The following is a 20,929-nucleotide window of genomic DNA, read 5'->3' as shown; positions in this document are numbered from 1 at the left end:
TGGTCTCTATACCTTCTGGAGAGGTAAGTTGTTACCTCTCTTTTATCATATATATTTTAAAGCTTTTAAACACCATTAAAAGACAAATTTTTGTGCACCTCCACCCTACCCCAATATCATGCCTGAGATGCAAATAGTTGGTGCAAATTATTATGCTAATTACATGCAGCTTGAAATGGGCCTGTTAAAAATGTCACTTGATGTAATTTGATTGGTCCATTTTAAAGCTGCATCAAATTAGAAGAACAGTTTGAATCAACTAAGAATTCTTTGCAACTCCTTGACCATCCCAATAGATAAAGTTGTATATATGATATAGGATGTATCCTTGCTTATTCCCACTTCTCTGTCTCTGCAGGTGATGAGGAGGAAGACGATGATGGCAGAGAGGAGCGGCTGCCATCTTGCTTTGACTACGTTATGCACTTCCTTACCGTGTTTTGGAAAGTGCTGTTTGCCTTTGTGCCGCCCACAGAGTACTGGAATGGCTGGGCCTGTTTCTTTGTCTGTATTAGCATTGTGGGGCTGCTGACGGCAGTCATAGGAGACCTGGCCTCACATTTCGGCTGCACCGTTGGACTGAAGGACTCTGTCACTGCTGTGGTGTTTGTGGCATTGGGTACATCCATCCCAGGTACAGTAATAAGGGTGAAATGAATAGAGTCACATTCATCAGATGTATGTGGCCTTATATGACCCACCTCCGCTTACACTAGATTACAATGAATTATTACACTGATAGAATCCTTGCTTTAAAGTGAACCCAGGGTGAGAGTGATATGGAGGCTGCCATACTTATTTTCTTTTAAACAATACTAGTTGCATGGCAGCCCTGCTGATTTATTTGGCTGCAGTAGTGTCTGAATTACACCAGGAACAAGCATGCAGCTGACCTGAGTTCTGACAATATTGCCAAAAACACCTGATCTGTATATGCTTGTTCCGGGCCCTTTCACACTCTGCCGTTGAGTTGCCGCAATTTGCCACAGCCTAACGCTAGTCTAATGAAAGTCTATGGTTAAAGTTCATATTACCCGCGTTGCTCCAGAATACTCAATCTGACGCGCTTCCAAAACTACATTACCGCGCGTATCTGCGTCGATGTGCGACTGACCGGAAGTCATGTAAGTCTATGGTGACGCGTCAGTGTGAAAACCCGCTGCATGTTTTACGCGTTGCGCATGGGCGGAAGCTTATTTTATACAATATGCTTCCACGCACGTCATCGCCTGGCCGACAGGAAGTGAGCATCACTTCCTGCTTGGCCAGATACCGACAGGGAATACCACATAGTAACGTAGTATTCCCTGAAGACCTATTTTTGGCAGTGCGGCAGGGGCGCACCGCAAACCTACTCTGACACCAAAATACAGTGTGAAACTGGCCTCCGGGTCTATGGCTAAAAGTATTAGAGGCAGAAGATCAGCATGTGTATGAAGCTTTCACCCTTTGGGGACAGGCTGCCTAACCCCCCTTAAGGACCAGGCCATTTTATATGGAGGGGGCGCATTTGGGGGAGTCAGGCAGCCGGATCCCCAGTATAGTTAGCTAGGCATGGTTTCCCAAGTGTAGCCAGGTGTCCCCCATATTGCCAGCAACCTTTACTCCCCTTCCAGGCTCCAGCAATGAGCAGCTCTAGCTCCCTCCGTTCTGTCCGGCATCCCCGATCGCACTGCCGTTAAGTTCTGGGTCGCTGCTTGATGATGTCATCAAGCCAGGACCCGACACTTAAAGCAGAGCGTGCGGGGATGCTGGCCAGAGCAGAGGGAAGCGCCGATCTCCGGGGAAACGTCAGGAAGGTGAGTCCCCGTCCTCTTTTTCCCCTCAGACTGACTCTGCCAACAGTGATCACTACGATTGGCCAGCGATCATAGTGATCACATGATCAGGAGCCAATCGCAATAGCTCCCGATCACTGAGGGGAGATGTCAGCTGTCATATAACAGCTTAATCTCCCCTCTTGGGTGCGCACAATCGTGTCAGGAGCAGAAATGGCAGGTGGCGTAAATCCAACACCGCATCAGGCTTAGGCAGCCACAAGTGAGGCGTAGGATTTACTACACGCGTTCCCCAAAAGGTTAAGTATAGGCTCCTGAATTCTATAGGGAGGAATTAAAAGCTGGGAATTCATATTCTAGATGTGGTTAACCATCAATATGTAGGAGATATTGATAATTTACTACCAGGGGGGTAATTAGGACCCCCCTGCAGAAATTCTGAGTGACCCCCCCCCCCCCTGGGTCCCGCTCGGGGCCGTTTTGGGGGGCTGGAGGGGAAAGCCATGCTGCACTTCGACGGGGAGGTGGGACGGTCCCCCCCTTCCTTACCCCGGGCTCTCCCCTCTGCGTTCCCCTCCAGCATCAGTACAATTGTGTGTGCAGCGGCGGGCAGCAGCAGATACATACCTTCTGTGTGCTCCGCTTCACACACAATCGTATTGATGCTGGAGGGGAGCACAGAGGAGAGAGCCCGAGGTGAGGGAGAGGGGGGACCGTCCCCCCTCCCCGCCGAAGTGCAGCATGGCTTTCCCCTCATGCTGCGATCCCTCTAGCCCCCCAAAACTGCCCCGAGCGGGCCCCTCCACGGGGGCAGGGGCTGCAGGCCCTATTGTTACGCCAGTGTTTACTACCCTGCTTTGTGCTGCATTTTACATCAGATGCAGAGATGTAAGCTTTTATTCCTCTCCCTGACATAGCTCTAAGCCTCGTACTACTCTCTGCAATAACAAAACTAGTGATTATTATTGATTTATAAAGCGCCAACATATTCCATGGTGCTGTACAATAAAGAACAAACATGGTGTACATAAAGTGCAGACAATGGTACACTCAATGGTACACACAAAATACAGATGGTACATAATACAGAATTGAAAACATAAGAGTAATTACAATGACAAATGTAACAAAATGTACTGTATAATCATTTCTAAGACACAAAGGGGTTTATGTACAAAGCTGCGTTAAGCAGAATCACATGCATAAAGTCTTATGCTAGGTACAAACCAAACAATTTTCTGTTCGACTGATCTTCTGATCTATTTTCTTATCTTTTGTTATCGATTTCCATTCACTTCTATGAGAAATCGACCAGATAAACGATTGAAAAGAAGATCAAACATGACGGAAATTATCTACCAAACCATCTATCTAACAGAAAATTGTATGGTGTGTACCTAGCATTACACACATTGGGGTTCATTCACTAAACAGTGCTATTTCATTATGTTCAGCGCTATTTCATAACAGCATAATGCCACAAGCGCTATCAGCAAGTACGGTAGAGCGCATTCATTAGATAGGGGTTGGTAGGGAAATAATCAAGAGCGGTGATGTTTTCAATGTGCGTAATACTTTGTGCCGTTAAAGAATTACGCGCATTCAAAATGATGTCTTATTAATTTAAATAGTGTGTAGTTTAATAGTGTATGCTTTAAAAATATACCAAAGTTAGCATTCATCACCAACATGCACTCATCCACAAGTCACACTACACAGTATCCACATGTTACAATGTATACAGTGATATACAATTAGTAAAAGTTATTTTACAATTCATAAAAGTTATGGTTGCTTGGCATTGTACATATGACCAACACAATTTAATTACTTATTTAAAGAAAATGAAAAACTAAACAGAGGCCAAAAACGGCTAAAAATTGTAAAGGACACATACAAAAAAATAACACTTAGGCATACCTCCCAACATTTTAAAATAAGAAACCGGGACACTGGCCACACCCCTAACCACACCCCCAACACGCCTACCAACGTTTTTTGAAGATTTTTTTTATTTTATTAATATTTATGCCCTTATATATTTTTTTAATAAATATACCCTCATACACCCTGCCCGTGGGTGGGGAGGAGGGTAAGGGTGCCCGTGGGTAGGGAGGAGGGTGAGGATGGGTGCCACTGCAAAAAAAAAAAAAAAAATGATCGAGGCACCAGCCGCGCCTAAGTGGTATGCGGGATGCGGCAATATCATTACTACCTCCCTCCCTCCTTCCCTTGAGATCTGCCCCCCTGTGTCCCCCATAGCAGAGTTTGCAGCGAGCGGAGCGGGCTGTCATCTTACCTGCGTCCATGCACGAGTACCGATGTCTTTATCCAGCTTCCTGCTTCCTGTGAAGTCACAGGAAGCAGAGTGAAGCGGGACATCGGTATGCGTGCATGGACGCAGGTAAGATGACAGCCCGCTCCGCTCGCTGCGCACTCTGCTATGGGGGACACAGGGGGGCAGATCTCAAGGATAGGAGGGAGGGAGGTAGTAATGCTATTGCCGCATCCCGCATACCACTTGGGCGCGGCTGGCGCCTCGATCATTTTTTTTTTACTTGCTGCCCACTGCCGCCCGGGACTTGGGGGGCTCATACCGTGACAGCGGGAGAGCCCCCCAAATCGTGACGGTCCCGACGAGATCGGGACGGTTGGGTCCTATGCTTAGGCCTGGTGCACACCAGAGGAGTTTTTCTGAGTGTTTTGAGTTTTTAAATCTGCTGCTAATGTTATCCTATGGGCTTGATTCACATAAGAGTGCTAACTGTTAGCACGGCCGTTTTCGCGCGAATTTTCGCATCGCGCGCGATCGCGAATTTTCGCACGAAACGATAACGGTTTTGCGCGCAAACATGAATTTTACCGCAAAATCGATATCGTTTATCGAGAAAACGGCCGTGCTAACAGCACTCTTTTGTGAATCAAGCCCTATGTGTCTGTGCACACTGGAGCAATGAGGTTTTGTAAAAAAAACATAGCATTACATTGGGAAGAGCTTTTGAAACCTCTAAAAGCTCTTCCCAATGTAAGGCCCAGTGCACACCGAGCGGTTTTTGGAGCGATCCGCCGGCCGCATCCGCCTCTAAAAACGCTTGTCTAATGCATTGCAATGGGATGGTGCACACCGGCGGTTTGCGTTTTTGCCAAGCCGCAAACGCGCCTCCTGCTGCGCGTTTGCGGTTTTCGGAAGCGTTTCGTCCTCAATGTAAAGTATAGGAAAACCGCAAACCGCTCTGAAAAACGCTAGTTCAGAGCGGTTTGCCAGGCATTTTTGTTACAGTAGCTGTTCTGTAACAGCTTTTACTGTAACAATATGTGTAATCTGCTACACAAAAACGCACGCAAAACAGCTAGGTATGTTTAGAAAACCTCTCTAAACATACCTAGAATCGCTCTGAAATCAGCTCCCAAAACCGCTAACGTATTGCGGATCTGCTAGCGGTTTTGGTGTGCACTGGGCCTAATGCTATGGGGTTTTTTACAAAACCTCATTGCTCCAGTGTTCACAGACACATAGGATAACATTAGCAGCAGATTTAAAAACTCAAAACGCTCAGAAAAACTCCTCTGGTGTGCACCAGGCCTTAGGCCCGGTGCACACCAAAACCGCTAGCAGATCCGCAATACGCTAGCGGTTTTGGGAGCTGATTTCAGAGCGATTCTAGGTATGTTTAGAGAGGTTTTCTAAACATACCTAGCGGTTTTGGGTGCGTTTTTGTGTAGCAGATTACACATATTGTTACAGTAAAAGCTGTTACTGAACAGCTTCTGTAACAAAAATGCCTGGCAAACCGCTCTGAAGTAGCGTTTTTCAGAGCGGTTTGCGTTTTTCCTATACTTTACATTGAGGACGAAACGCTTCTGAAATCCTTCTTGGCAAAAACCTCAAACCGCCGGTGTGCACCATCCCATTGCAATACATTAGCCAAGCGTTTTTCCAGGCGGATGCGGCCGGCGGATCGCTCCAAAAACCGCTCGGTGTGCACTAGGCCTTACTTGCCCAGTCTCAAACTATTCTGAAGTAAGTGCTGTTGAACAAAGCTTAGGGCCCGTTTCCACTATAGCGTTGCGGAATCGCCGGCGAATCACCGCAGGCAAATCGCATGCGGGTGCGATTCCGCATGTGTTTTTTGCCGCGATTTCGCATAGGTTAGGGTGATGCGATTTTAACCATGTCACTACCTGTGTGAATTAACATGGGTACCTATGCGAAATCGCATGCGAATTCGCGGCAAAAAACGCATGGGGAAAACGCATGCGATTTCCCTATTAAATACATTGCGTGCGATTCGCCTGCATTCCACACGCAGGCGAATTCTGAGGGCCCTAGCGTGCAGATTTTTTCTGCACAGAAAAACGTTCAGTTAAACGGACAAGTGGAAACAGTCCCATCCACTTGTACTGGCTATGCGAATTCGCATGCGGGCAGCGCATGGGAATTCGTGATAGTGGAAACGGGCCCTCATATAGGCAAACAGCTGACAAATGTTAACATTATGTGCGTAAACTTTTAATCATTTTGATTTTTCTTGTACCTAGCATAAGACGATATTTTTAGTCGTGGTCGTACTGCATGTACTTATGTTTATCTTATCGTGTCACTTCTGGAATTAACTCTCCACCTACGTCTTTATTCTTCTTTTTTAGACACTTTTGCCAGCAAGGTGGCTGCACAACAGGACCAGTATGCAGACGCTTGCATCGGCAATGTGACAGGCAGCAATGCTGTGAATGTCTTCCTGGGCATCGGGGTGGCCTGGTCTGTGGCTGCCATCTACTGGGCCATCCAAGGCAAAGACTTTATAGTGAATGCCGGCACTTTGGCCTTCTCAGTCACACTCTTTACCATCTTTGCGTTCATCAGCATCGGTGTCCTCCTGTACCGCCGTAGACCCCATATAGGCGGCGAGCTAGGAGGGTCGCGCCTCTCCAAGACCCTCACTGCCATGCTTTTTGTAGGGCTGTGGCTCCTCTACATCTTGTTCTCAAGCTTGGAAGCCTACTGCCATATCAAGGGCTTCTAAGGGTCGTTGACAATGCAACGAGGGTCTCTCTCTCTCTCTCTCCAAGAACTCAAACATTCCATGGGCTGACTCTCACTTAGGATGTGAGATGTTCCATTAGGGTAAAGTCAAGGGCAAAAAATGGGGATAATTTATTTATTTTTGTATTTTGTTTTTTCATTCTGGTCTTATCTATTTTCCATCCCACATCCATTTTAGACAAGTAGCACAATTTGCATAAAAAAAAATGGGGTGAAAGGGTATTGCTGTGACCCTGTAAATCAAGATGACTAAAATAGGGAAAGATAAAACTTCACAGGCTTAGAGGAAGACGCAAGGACTTCTGCTGCTAGAAATGTCCCTGCTGGCAGCACACATTACTGACAGCTTGTGGTAACACAGAGGAACTCTCTCATGCTGATTGTGTGAGCTGAGGTTACTAGTGATCTTTGTGCTTGATCAGCATGGAGTAACTATGTTTTTTTCGTAGCCTGCTGCTATTTCCTTGGGGTTTATTCTATATTCAGGCCCTTTACTGAAGGGGAACTAAAGTCCAGTTCCACCCAAAGATAATATTTCATTTTTGGAGGGTTATCAGTGGCTCGTATCGCTAACCATCACCCCGTTATGTTTTAGAGAAACATTTGGGTAGATTTGTTCTCTGTAGTGTGTCTCCATTACCTCCCACAGGACCACAATGAACTCACTAGCAAAAAGTCACAGAATGTTTATTTTGCATAGTGGATCATCCTCCCAACATTACTGTTGTAATGGCTGTAATAGTAGGGTGGGAATTGGACATACTAATAAGGGTATATTGTCGCCAATGTCCCCTACAGATATAAGAAGCTTGCACACCAACCACAAATACATGTAAGTTTTTGGGTAGTGATTCAAAAGTGAGGATGGAGGCAACAGTATTGCCGCGGATGGGCTGCTGGGAGAACTGATGTACTTTTGCGTACCAACTGCCTCTTCATCTGGGACTATATTTCCCATGATCCCTAGGTTTGACTGTTAACCACTAACCTTCCACTGACAACACTGAATACTTAAAACTGACAACATTTTGTAGTTGCAAAAATTGAATAAAAATAGTGTGCACAGAAATAGCTGCTAAGCCTTTATTAATAAATGACCAAGAGGTCAACACATCCAACTTCCCACAGCCCTTCCAAAAATTTGAATGCGTCCATCTCTTTGTCCCAAAGAGCCAATTGGATCAGTATTCTCACTGGAATCTTCCGTCATCATTTCATGATATCTAAACATATTTATTTTCCTTAAAGAGACTCCGTAACAAAAATTGCATCCTGTTTTTTATCATCCTACAAGTTCCAAAAGCTATTCTAATGTGTTCTGGCTTACTGCAGCACGTTCTACTATCACCATCTCTGTAATAAATCAACTTATCTCTCTCTTGTCAGACTTGTCAGCCTGTGTCTGGAAGGCTGCCAAGTTCTTCAGTGTTGTGGTTCTGCTATGAACTCCCCCTTCCAGGCCCCTCTATGCACACTGCCTGTGTATTATTTAGATTAGGACAGCTTCTCTCTTATCTTTTACAAGCTGGATAAATCCTCCTCTGAGCTGGCTGGGCTTTCACATACTGAGGAATTACATACAGGCAGAGCTGTCTGCACTCTGCAGGAAGAAACAGCCTGACACTTCAGTGGAAGATAGCTGCAGGGGGAAAGAAACACACAAATTATCTCTTGAGATTCAAAAGGAAGGCTGTATACAGCCTGCTTGTGTATGAATGTATTTTCTATGTGTGGACATACTGTACATCAACCTACTTCCTGTTTTGGTGGCCATTTTGTTTGTTTATAAACAAACTTTTTAAAACTGTTTTTAACCACTTTTAATGCGGCGAGGAGCGGCGAAATTGTGACAGAGGGTAATAGGAGATGTCCCCTAACGCACTGGTATGTTTACTTTTGTGCGATTTTAACAATACAGATTCTCTTTAAAGAGACTCCGTAACAAAAATTGAATCCGGTTTTCTTCCATCCTACAAGTTCCAAAATCTATTCTAATGTGCTCTGGCTTACTGCAGCACGTTCTACTATCACCATCTCTGTAATAAATCAGCTTATCTCTCTCTTGTCAGACTTGTCAGCCTGTGTCTGGAAGGCTGCCAAGTTCTTCAGTGTTGTTGTTCTGTGATGCATCTCCCCCCTCCAGGCCCCTCTCTGCACACTGCCTGTGTGTTATTTAGATTAGTGCAGCTTCTCTCTGCTCTATTATCTTTTACAAGCTGGATAAATCCTCCTCTGAGCTGGCTGGGCTTTCACATACTGAGGAATTACATACAGGCAGAGCTGTCTGCACTCTGCAGGAAGAAACAGCCTGACACTTCAGTGGAAGATAGCTGCAGGGGGAAAGAAACACACAAATTATCTCTTGAGATTCAAAAGGAAGGCTGTATACAGCCTGCTTGTGTATGAATGTATTTTCTATGTGTGGACATACTGTACATCAACCTACTTCCTGTTTTGGTGGCCATTTTGTTTGTTTATAAACAAACTTTTTAAAACTGTTTTTAACCACTTTTAATGCGGCGAGGAGCGGCGAAATTGTGACAGAGGGTAATAGGAGATGTCCCCTAACGCACTGGTATGTTTACTTTTGTGCGATTTTAACAATACAGATTCTCTTTAAAGAGACTCCGTAACAAAAATTGAATCCGGTTTTCTTCCATCCTACAAGTTCCAAAATCTATTCTAATGTGCTCTGGCTTACTGCAGCACGTTCTACTATCACCATCTCTGTAATAAATCAGCTTATCTCTCTCTTGTCAGACTTGTCAGCCTGTGTCTGGAAGGCTGCCAAGTTCTTCAGTGTTGTTGTTCTGTGATGCATCTCCCCCCTCCAGGCCCCTCTCTGCACACTGCCTGTGTGTTATTTAGATTAGTGCAACTTCTCTCTGCTCTATTATCTTTTACAAGCTGGATAAATCCTCCTCTGAGCTGGCTGGGCTTTCACATACTGAAGAATTACATACAGGCAGAGCTGTCTGCACTCTGCAGGAAGAAACAGCCTGACACTTCAGTGGAAGATAGCTGCAGGGGGAAAGAAACACACAAATGATCTCTTGAGATACAAAAGGAAGGGTGTATACAGCCTGCTTGTGTATAAATGTATTTTCTATGTGTGGACATACTGCACATCAACCTACTTCCTGTTTTGGTGGCCATTTTGTTTGTTTACAAACAAACTTTTTAAAACTGTTTTTAACCACTTTTAATGCGGCGGGGAGCTGCGAAATTGTGACAGAGGGTAATAGGAGATGTCCCCTAACGCACTGGTATGTTTACTTTTGTGCGATTTTAACAATACAGATTCTTTATAGAGGTCTACCTCAAACTGAAATCAATTGAAGCTCTGGGTGACAGCAAAATTCAACCGCTTAGTAACTAACACACATGCATCCGGAATCTACCACACTGAAACTGATGAGCTGTAACTGACTTTCCTTCGTTATACCTGTTGTTATTTCAGGTATTGTGAATCCTGAGGTAACCCCTTCCATGACAATTATTTTGCACTTACTACAGCGCAATACGCTAGACCGGCTTCCCTGCTTCTCACTCTGGTTCTTACACAGGATTGTATGCCTCTCACGATGCAACTTTTGGAGGAGATCCCCACCAACTGGGCCTGTGCTATCGTTTATTATTAAAGGCTTAGCAGCGATTCTTGTGCCCATTCTTTTCCTTCAATATTGCATTTGGACTACCGGTGTCCAATAACGGACAGTCCAGGAGATCCAGCGGGAAACCTCATAGACCAACGGCTGCTCCCTGCACTGAGCAAACTCACTAAGTTGGCCACGACAACTAATTTGTAAGAAATATACAGGGTGGGAGAAGGCGTCCCAGTATGAGTTATTAATAAACCATAATGAGTAGGAACTTGCAGAGAAACGAAAAAACACACAGGGACACCAGAAGCCCAATCTTGCATATTCAAGTTTGATATCGAGTTAACAACAGTAATGCATAATATTATACTTACAAGCCTGGGTTGCCCAAAAAGAGCAACCACTCATGAGGACATGTGGGGAAGTACTGTCCCCACTTGGCCTTGTTGATCAGGTGTGGTGGTCGCTGCTCCAAAAAAAGGGGGTGCAGTCTGACTCTAGGTGGGGCCATTAAAAGTGACTTCTTCTCAGCGAGGTATCACTCTTCAAAATTGCAAGGAGGGTAGGAGGCACTCAGGTGTAGTAAGATTGCAGTGTGGCGAAATATATATGTGTTAAGAAAATCTTACCTTCAAGAAGTCATTCCAACAGTATGATATTCTCTAAAAGATTCAACTGTATTGTGCACAAAAGACAACGTGTTTCACGGTGAAAACCACTTCATCAGGTCGAGTAAAAGTGGTGAGGCTTCAAAATTGCTGCATCAGCCCTGAGTGCCTATACCGTGGCCACTCATGTGCATCAGCATATATTTTGCCACAGCGCAATATTACTGCCCCTGGGCGCCTACTACCCTCCCTGCAATAAACCGTAATGAAAGTATTAGTAAGGAACAGTCTCACCTTGATACAGAGGTTAAAGATTTAATTTATTGAACGCCAAAATAAACAACGTGTTCTATTTTAGGATGGAGATCCTGTTTAAGAACCTGATTGATTATGTGATCGTTCAGGATTGATTGAGCCCACCAGCTTCTTTGTTTTCATACTATTTAATTGGATTAATCTTATCGAAAATAAGTTGTTTACTAAAATTTGTACCAGTAATGGGCACTTCTATGTTACTGAGCTGAGTGCCTATCTGTTGTTCTCATATATTAGGATTGTCTTATTGTAGGGGTTTCTTTGGTCATCATAAGACAATAGAGAGTAAAGACCTCCCAAAAAAATTACTCTTATTGTCATTCCAACACAGGAAATGTGGCCCTATTGATTTTTGGTAGGGACATTCAAAACAATGTATTAGTTCTGAACTGAATAGTATATTAGTCTTCTGCATCACTTAGGCTGGGTTCACACTAGGACGGGTCTATGCCGTGGATGGTGACATCAGATCCCCAACACTGCTCCCAGCAATACTCCCTTGTGAGGGATAGTTCACAATAGGACAGCCACCTAGAAGGGACTGCATTGGACCAACCACTTGCCTTCCTATGGGAAAATATGGATATGTTCACACCTCTCCACCATGCCCAGGTTTGTTTCTGCAATATTCAAACTTGACATGCACTTTTTTATTGGACAGTGGATGTGTTGTCATAGAATGGCAGGTATCTGTTCGTGGTTGGGCCGGGCACTGCCACTCTGGCATGGTGTGAATCAAGCCGTTACTCTTACAAAAAATCTACTAGAACCTAGATTCTCAAAACATGGTATGTATACCCCAGGGTGGCTTTAGCTGAATTCAGAGCATACTTGAACTTGACATAGTCACTCCATTATAGGAACTTTTGAGATTTTAAAGAAAATGATACAAAGTATAAACAAGTCTGAGTAAGTATTTATAGATAAATAAAAACATCTATGAATGTTTGAAAACCAATTGTGTACAGTTATGGAGAACTTCCAACAAACATACTGTATATATGTGTCAAGGGGTACTTAAGATGGCATTACCTACAGTAAAGGATATTTGGCCAATGTAGTGATTAATAAAGGGTAGATAATAACACTGAGAAACACTGCACTAAAATAGGAGTGATGAACACTCAGTTTCTCAACTCTGTTCATGTATACAGCATGTCCCCCTAGAAGGCTCTGTGCACACTAATGTTTATTCTAATGCATCACAGATGCATTGCAAATGCCATCCATTTATGACTCATTTAGTATCAGTCATTCAGCCTCCTAGTCAGGACCTGCCTCTAAGCACAGAAAAATAGGACAGGCTGCATTTGGAAAAGTGCAAAGCACAGTAAAGCCAACACCAAATACATTATAAATGTAAATTAACCCCGTTCCATAGAAACTCATCGAAACCCCATTCAAAAGTGAAAATAAATAACCATGTACATTAGTCCTAAAAGAGACTCTCTGACAATTATACATTCAGTTAGGGTCATCTTATCAGAAGTGTCCAGTGTCCTCAAACGTATCGGTGTAGGCTGCATGGACTTGGTATCTGTTAATTATGTTTTCGGGAATAACCTATGTCGCGGCAGCTGAAGTTGAACCTCGGTTAGGGTTATCAAAATTGAAATATCATTTTTGGGTGGAGTTCCCCGTCAGCACCTGCTTATCCCTACTTGCTCCCCAACTCCTAGGTCAGTGCTGTCTAACTTGATGGTCAGGGGGTGTGTCTAGCATTTTTCGGCTGAAAGTGGCAGAGCACCAATGTCCTGGCTTTGGGGGGCGGTGCCAAGTGCAAACCAGAGGTGGGCCTGCCAGAGGAGGGGTACTGACACAAAAAATGGTCCCTGTACATACAGTTGGACAGCCCTGACCTAGGTGACCTGGATATCTACACTTCTAGACAACAGCAGGCAAAGCAAACTCTACTAAAGGTTTAAAACCAGCAGATATTCTTTATAGATATGTAGGGATTTGTAGGTTGTACAAAGCTAAACAGACTGAATTGACTTAAGTATTATTCCCTTTCTCACTATATAGTAAGATGGGAAGATTTCGTGAGATAGAGCTCTTTCTGTTTCTATGTGCACTGAGCAGTACAGACTCTTTTTCGTAGCTCACATTGTGGTAGGAGGAACAGATTCCACATCTCACAACCTTTCTGCCAGTGTCACCAAATAATGGAAGGGTTAGAGTCTAATTAGTGTAATTTAAGAAAGTGGTAAACAGTAGGCCTTCCTTGTGTGCATAGATGGTATTACTGAACTAATGAATTTTCAGCTTCCACTGCCCTTTGATACAGCTCATTAGTAATGTCAAACTGGCGTGCTGGATATTAGTCACCAATTCACGCCCCTGGGATTCCCAAGCCAATCAGGATAAAGCCATTTGCCAGCCCCTAATTTTACTTTTTACAGTTTTGGGGGTAGAGGCTGCTGCATGTCACTGCCCAATCGGGATGGGTGCCCGATTATTATATAGCGTTAGAAGGCACAAAAAGTACTTTGTCCTATACCTCCTATTAATGCCCAGCATGGTCAGCACAGGATTAGCCAACAAGATGGGTTACCGTGAGCTCCTGGCCGTAGTGCCCCAGACAGTTCTTTCCTGAGATCTCGCAATTGCAAAGAAGGTGCTTTTCATCATCTTAGTTGGTCTTGACCTATTTAAGAGACTTGCTGTGCATGACTATCAACTTGTAGATGTACAGACATTTTTGAAACTAGGCTATCTAGGAAGTGTTGGGTAATCAATAAAAATAAATTCATTTCATTAGAACATCCAGCCAAACCCGTTGTTCATATTGATATATTAGAAATATCTGGCATTTTGCAGCTTTTAAGTCCACACAACTCCATCAGCCAAGATGCATGTCTTCCAGGTCCAAGTCAAACATCTTCATTCTCGCTTATGATGGACATTAACTTCTGAACGGGGCTACGTTTTATTTATGGTATGAAAATAAACTCTGAAAAGCCCTTCAGGATTGGGTGCTCTCCTGATTGGTCTCAGACCGGACATTAAACTATTGTCAGTAGCTCTGAGACTGGAGAAGACTGAGCCAATGCTGGGAACGAGATGTAGAGTCTGCATGGTAAGTCTAATGACTGTTCTCAAGATGACCTTGATCCGTTCTCCATTCAAACTTTGCTTCGGACACATCTCTGCGATGATCTTCAGAAGGCACAATATATGGTAATCTATCAACCAGTTGGGACATTAAGGAACCTGGTTTAGCAGGACTTTTTTGTGTGCAGTACTGGGCAAACTTCAAAGAGCACACTACAAGGACCAGGCCCCAATTTGCTAAATATTGTTGGGTTAAAAACTAATGCATATTTCCTGTTTATATGCTTACCAAATAAAAGAAAAACTATTTAAAGATTTTAAAAATTAGTTGCAAAACCCTACACCAGATGAAGACACTTTGGACTTTAAGAGCTATTACTGTTCTTTGTACTGGGGGGTTCCTTGTGTGGCTGTTTTATATGTTATGCTAGCTATCTCCTTAAATGTACGTCTTTGTACCTGACCATGTCATTCTGTGTCTCTCTGAACTGTTTCTACTATCGTCTGGCATTACTTATTCTTCACAGTGCCACTATTGCTATCTCTGCAGACCAAATGGTCTTTTTATGCCTTTAAGGGTGTTTAAATTACTTCACACCATTCTTGTGTCCCACTTCACCATGTTATCCTTTTCAGCTGTTTTATTTGTTTCCTTCATGTCTTTACCTAACAGTTTAAGTCCCCCTCTGCCACCCCGTTTCATTGTTAATGTCTGCTAGGTATACGCCTATTTAATAATCAGGAAAATAGGGCTTTAAATGTTGGAAACCATTGATGCTACAAGAGATTGGCTAATAAGGATGAGCGAGATTCAGTTAAATGAAGCTGAATCTGCGGGTTAGTGGGCGGGAGCTGCAGCAGAGAGGGCTAACTCGCCTATGTTACAGCGTCCTGCTGCTGCACTGCACACTGCTCCCCATCTTCCCGATACTTTCACCTTCACAACCGGAAGCAGGAAAGATGGAGATCGATGTGCAGTACATCGGCAGGAGACGTCAATATAGGAGAATTAACCTTCTCTGCTGCGGCCCAAACCCAACAATATGCAGGTTCAGTTTTGCTGCAGGCAAAATTGCATCTTACTTATTGCCAGGTCATCCCTATTGGCTAATGACAAGCAATGCCATGGCTAAAGTTCAAGTACGGAAGGCACTCCAAACTCTATACATTCAGTGTAAGGTTGGTCTACTAAGGCTAGAAAACCTTGGACTGGGTGTTAAAAAGAAAAGGTCTGTTATTAAGTGACAAAAGATTGCAACCCTCAAATGGGTCATATCTGTACATATTGGGGTTGCTGAAGGGCTATTTAATTAGTTATTTTGTGCCATGTGCAGCACCCACACTGAGAGGTATCTTTAATAAATCAAGGTAGCCTAGGATATATTAAAAAGCAATTCTTAAAGGGGAACTGAAGAGAGAGGTATATGGAGGCTGTCATGTTTATTTCCTTTTAGACAATACCAGTTGCCTGGCAGCACTGCTGATCCTCTGCCTCTAATACTATTAGCCATAGCCCCTAAACAAGCATGCAGCAGATCAGGTGTTTCAGTGTTTCAGACTTATAAGTCTAATCTGACAAGACTAGCTGCATGCTTGTTTCTGGTTTTAATCAGATACTACTGCAGAGAAATAGACCAGCAGGGCTGCCAGGCAACTGGTATTGATTAAAAGGAAATAAACATGACAGCCTCCATATACCTCTCTCTTCAGTTCCCCTTTAACTACAATGTGAATTGCAAAACACCCACACTGCAATGCAGGCGTAATGCAAAGCACACTCTGCACATTACTTTTCATAGCATTAAGACAGCTATGGTAACATGCTGGTAAACACAAACGTTACCCAGAAACACACTGTAGAATGAGCCTTTTGGATGAGGTGATCCATTACAGTGCAGACATGTGAATGCAAGCGCTTTGATGGGGACCAAATATTTTCTCTGTTGTACTCCAGTCTTTGCAAATCAACCCCTATATTCCCAGTAACAAATGTGTTGAATGGCTGCACTAACGCAATGCAACTTTTTTGCTATAGCGATGTGATTTTTTTTCTAATTGCAGTCACACCTACTGTGCTGCGATGCATCAAATTGCGACCCAATGCTTTGCTGTGCATTAGGTTTCAATGTGCGTCTCGACGCACAAATGCTACCGCAACTTAGAATAGCCTTTTCAGGGGCACATGCCAATATATAGCGGCGAAATTGCCACCCAAAATTGATCAGCTGTGTGTTGTCCGCATGTGACTTTTTGGGACCTTTGCGGTGCAACTTTTTTTCTTTACCAGTGCTGTAACATGACGCAGTTGGTGTGTAAGAGCCCTAACTGTCGTCCAAGTTCAAGAAATGTAGAAATTAGGCCTCTTGCACACTGCACGCGATTCCGATTCAGATTCCGTTTTTTAATCGGTTTTCACATCCGATTCAGATTCTGATTTGCAGTTTGCTCCCTGCACACTCCAAATCGGAATCTGAATCGGATGTAAAAACTGATTAAAAAGCGGAATCTGAATCGGAATCGCGTGCAGTGTGCAAGAGCCCTAAGTGTGTGTGTTAAGGCTGTTAAAGTACACCTGAAGCTTTTTTTTATTTTTATTTACGTTTTATTGAGAATTATAATTCATGTTTTAACAATCAAGTAATGAAATAGTACAAAAGGCAGCAATCAACATCGAAGAAAAACAGTTATGACTAATCAGATATTCAAAAGGGAAGGTTGATGGTTTTTGCTACTAGTTCAAAAGTAAAACCAAACAAAAACAGTCATCAAAGATTAGTAGCAGTGGCATAGCAATAGGGGATGCAGAGGAAGCAACCGTACCGGAGGCCGTCTGGACTAGAGAGGCCCACTAGGGGCGCTCCTTCATCCAACTTATTAGCTTTGCATTGGTGCTATGCTAGTAATGACCACCTCTATATGTGTATTGAACAGTAGTAATCCTTAACAAACTGGTTCCTTAGGCCTGGCTGGAACCCACTAGCATCGCTTTTCTAAGTGTGTGATTTGAAAAGCTCTTGCTAATGTAATGCTGTGTGTGTGATCCCACTAGAGGGATGTGACTTTTTCTTTATTTTAAATCCCTCATAGCATTACATTAGCTAGAGCCAGCCCGGATTTACCTCACAGGAGCCTATAGGCACAGATGTCCTGGCACCTTAGACTTCACACTCCTTGAACCTACAAACCCTGCCGAACTGCACTGCAAGTGTGCTGGCTGGCCCAGCTTTAACCTCTCACCTACTTCCCTTGCCTATCATAGGTAGCTACAGGTGCTCCTTAGTAGCAGTATTAGAAGAACCCTTAATAATAAGTAGGTAGAGATTCCCCCAAGTATTAAGTAGCTAGTGGTGCCCCTGACTGAAGGGAGATCTCGTCAGTGGAATGCAGAGAGCAGGGTGAGTAACCTCTCATTTACACTCTCATTACGACTCTGCCTAGGGAAGGAGAGACGGAGGCACTTGGGAAGGAGAGTGAGCAACCTTCGAATCATCAGGCGCATGTAGGCATGTGCCTACAGTGCCTTATGGTAAATTTGACCCTGGCTAGAGCTCTACAAATAACAAGCGCTTAAAAAAGTGCTGCTAGTGAGTCTCTGGCCTAACTCTGATTTCCCCTGTCTGACACTGCAGCTGTCCTTAGTAGGTTTTAAGGCTCCACATCAATAGAGTGTTTGGGGTCTCATGTAAAACTTGCACTGGGGCCCCATGCTCCTTAGTTATGCCACTGGTTAGTAGGTAGACTAAACCACTTTCAGTATTCATGTGCTCACTACTCCAGATTGCTAGGTAGAAGGAAAGCTGTCACAGAAAGGCAAACTGCCTGAGCTAGATCAGTGTCTACACTATGGAATGCGACATCCATTCCTCCCATTTAGTAGTAAAGAGAGGGAATGCATCTTGTGGAGTGAAGGCATAAGGTCCATCCATACACCCATCAAATTTTTATGTGCAGATGATTGGCCAATTTGCATACATATGAAATCGCTGCCGGTAGACTTGGGCGCAGGATACAGCCAGTATATGGCTGATCCTGCTGCTGCACAAGTCCCGGCGGTGTTAATTACTATTCCCCTCCAGGCCGCCATGGATAGTGGGGGAATGATGTAATTCGGCTTCCAGCTATTGCTGGAGGCCGAATTATTGTGTTTTAAAAGTAACTTCAGCTCCGTCTTCTGACGGCGCCAAAGTTACTCACTGTGTGCCACTATAGCTGTAATTCCTATTACAGCCTATGGTGGCGCCAGCTGCGCCCAAATCTCCTGCGCGGTTAGTACAGTGCTCAGGCCAATTTGACCACTTCCATGTAGTATGAGAGCATACCTACACAGTCTATTCATAGTAATTCACAATCCGCCCTCATACTACATGGCAGTGGTAAAATTGGCCAGTCATCTGCAGATTAGAATTGTATGTGTGTACAGAGCCTAAGTTTTCTGTTAACCTAATCTGGTTTAAAAGTGGGATTCATAAGTTTTGTTTTTTAAAGATACACGTTAAAGAGGAACTGAAGTAAGAGGTATACGGAGGCTGCCATATTTATTTCCTGTTACACAATACCAGTTGCCTGGCAGCCCTGCTGGTCTATTTCTCTGCAGTAGTATCTGAATAACACCAGAAACAAGCATGCAGCTAGTCTTGTCAGATCTGACTTTAAAGTCTGAAACACCTGATCTGCTGCATGCTTGTTCAGGGGCTATGGCTAATAGTATTAGAGGCAGAGGATCAGCAGGGCTGCCAGGCAACTGGTATTGGTTAAAAGGAAATAAACATGGCAGCCTCCATATACCTCTCTCTTTAGTTCCCCTTTAACAGTGCCTGCAATCATGTTTAATCTATTCAGGCCTTATTTTGTTATGCTAATCAGCAGTTTCCATTTAGGTGTTAAAGTTACCATTACTTCCTTTCTTCAAGTGGACCTGAACTCTTGCACAGGACAGAAGGAAAAAAGAGAAATGCACCCTGAGGCCTGGAACCCACTGAAAACCGCAAACGCAAACCGCAACCGCTAGCGTTTTGTCTGAGCGGTTTGCAAGCGGATTCATGCGCGTTTTGGGTTGTGTTTTGCAACATTGTATTTTTTTCCCCAGCGGGTGCCTAGCGTTTTGCGTTTTGCGTTTTTATCCTGATTGGTCCTGTGAATTATTTTTCATTTTGTTACAGTGTGCTGAACCGCAAAACGCTAGCAGAACCGCTCAGTTTAGGTTTTGCTGAGCGTTTCTGCTAGCGTTTCAATACTTTACATTGAAGCGCTAACGCTCCCAAAATGCTGCATGTCCTGCGTTTGCGTTTCTGGGAAACGCAAACGCTCCTGTGGAAGTTGCCCCATCCATTAACATCAGCTGAGCGTTTTGGCAAAACGCTAGCGTATCGCAGCGCTGCCAAAATGCTCAAAAAAACGCTCTTGTGGGTTCCAGCCCTTAGAGTTTAGCCTAGTCTAATTCCCCCTCATCTGTGACTAATCACAAGTGTAATTTGATCGCTCAGGTGTGTCAGCTCAGGAATCTTGGCAAAGCAGCTAATTTGTAAAAACATGATTTAGGCCTTGTTCACATTGCGTTGCTCTCGCACTGTGAGTGATTCTTTTTCTAATTGCTCTGCTCTGCGTGTTATAATCGCTTTTGTAAGCGCTTTAGCAGAGCAATTATTTAAATCCCTTCCTGATGTCAGTCAGGAAGTGATTACTTTGCTCCCGGAAATGAATAAATACAATGTATTTATTCATTAAAGCGCCGGGGAAATCGTTATACAAAGCGCTTTTTCAAGTGCTTTTCGATTTTCCTATACCTTCCATTCAGGGCAAATCGCCCTGAAAATGGTACATGCAGCGCTTCTGTCAGCGGCAAGCAAACGGAACGCCCCAATGAGAACCATCTCATTGGAAAGCATAGTGTAAGTACTTTTAGGGCGATTTGCACAAATCCCCTGCGCTTGAAAATTAAAAAAACAAAACGCCTCTAGTGTGAATGAGCCCTTAACCCTATGTTTGCTTCCATAAAAGCAGGAAGTAGACACATTGGGCTTGATTCACAAAAGAGTGCTAACTGTTAGCACGGGCATTTTCGCGCGAATTTTTGCATTGCGCGCGCTCGCGAATTTTCACGCGGAAACGTTATCGATTTTGCTGTAAAATTTGCATTTGCGCGCGAAAACGTTATCGTTTCGCGCAAAAATTCGCGATCACGCGCAATGCAAAAATTCGCGCGAAAACGCCCGTGATAACAGTTAGCACTCTTGTGAATCAAGCCCCTTGCATTTATTGAAGGATTTATATCATTTCTATCTTTTAGAGAAAGTTCTGAGTTAAAGTCTGCTTTAATGGATCTTGTGTATAAGAATTCCAGAAGGCACCGTGTGCTAAGCATAGCTTCATGGTACCCCTCCTGTAGGTGTCCCCTTAGGCTTCTGCCTGGTTTGCCTGTGCCTACAAACGGCCATGTGCTGGCATTACCTGCATGGACTGTCCTATGCCTTGCACTCCCGATTTACTGTATGTTCTAGTTGTAGAAGTACAAAAGGCCTCTTCTACACA

At 43.9% G+C, this 20,929-nt stretch overlaps 1 protein-coding gene across 3 annotated transcripts in view; it reads left to right on the top strand.

The window, feature by feature from the left end:
- Positions 1-14,738, top strand: part of SLC8A2 (solute carrier family 8 member A2) — a 275,491-nt gene extending 260,753 nt beyond the window's left edge. For all 3 annotated transcript variants that reach the window (XM_068250582.1, XM_068250580.1, XM_068250581.1), the window contains 2 exons: positions 359-634; positions 6,426-14,738. In XM_068250582.1, coding sequence (XP_068106683.1) covers positions 359-634; positions 6,426-6,802 — 653 coding nt within the window. In that variant the 3' untranslated portion in view covers positions 6,803-14,738. The remainder of the gene's footprint in view (positions 1-358; positions 635-6,425) is intronic.
- The last annotated feature ends 6,191 nt before the right edge of the window (positions 14,739-20,929 follow it).

Source organism: Hyperolius riggenbachi, chromosome 8, assembly GCF_040937935.1.
Source record: "Hyperolius riggenbachi isolate aHypRig1 chromosome 8, aHypRig1.pri, whole genome shotgun sequence".
In the NCBI taxonomy this organism is placed as follows: Eukaryota; Metazoa; Chordata; class Amphibia; order Anura; family Hyperoliidae; genus Hyperolius; species Hyperolius riggenbachi.
Note: the sequence above shows the minus strand (reverse complement) of the source record. Positions and strands in the feature narration are given on the sequence as shown.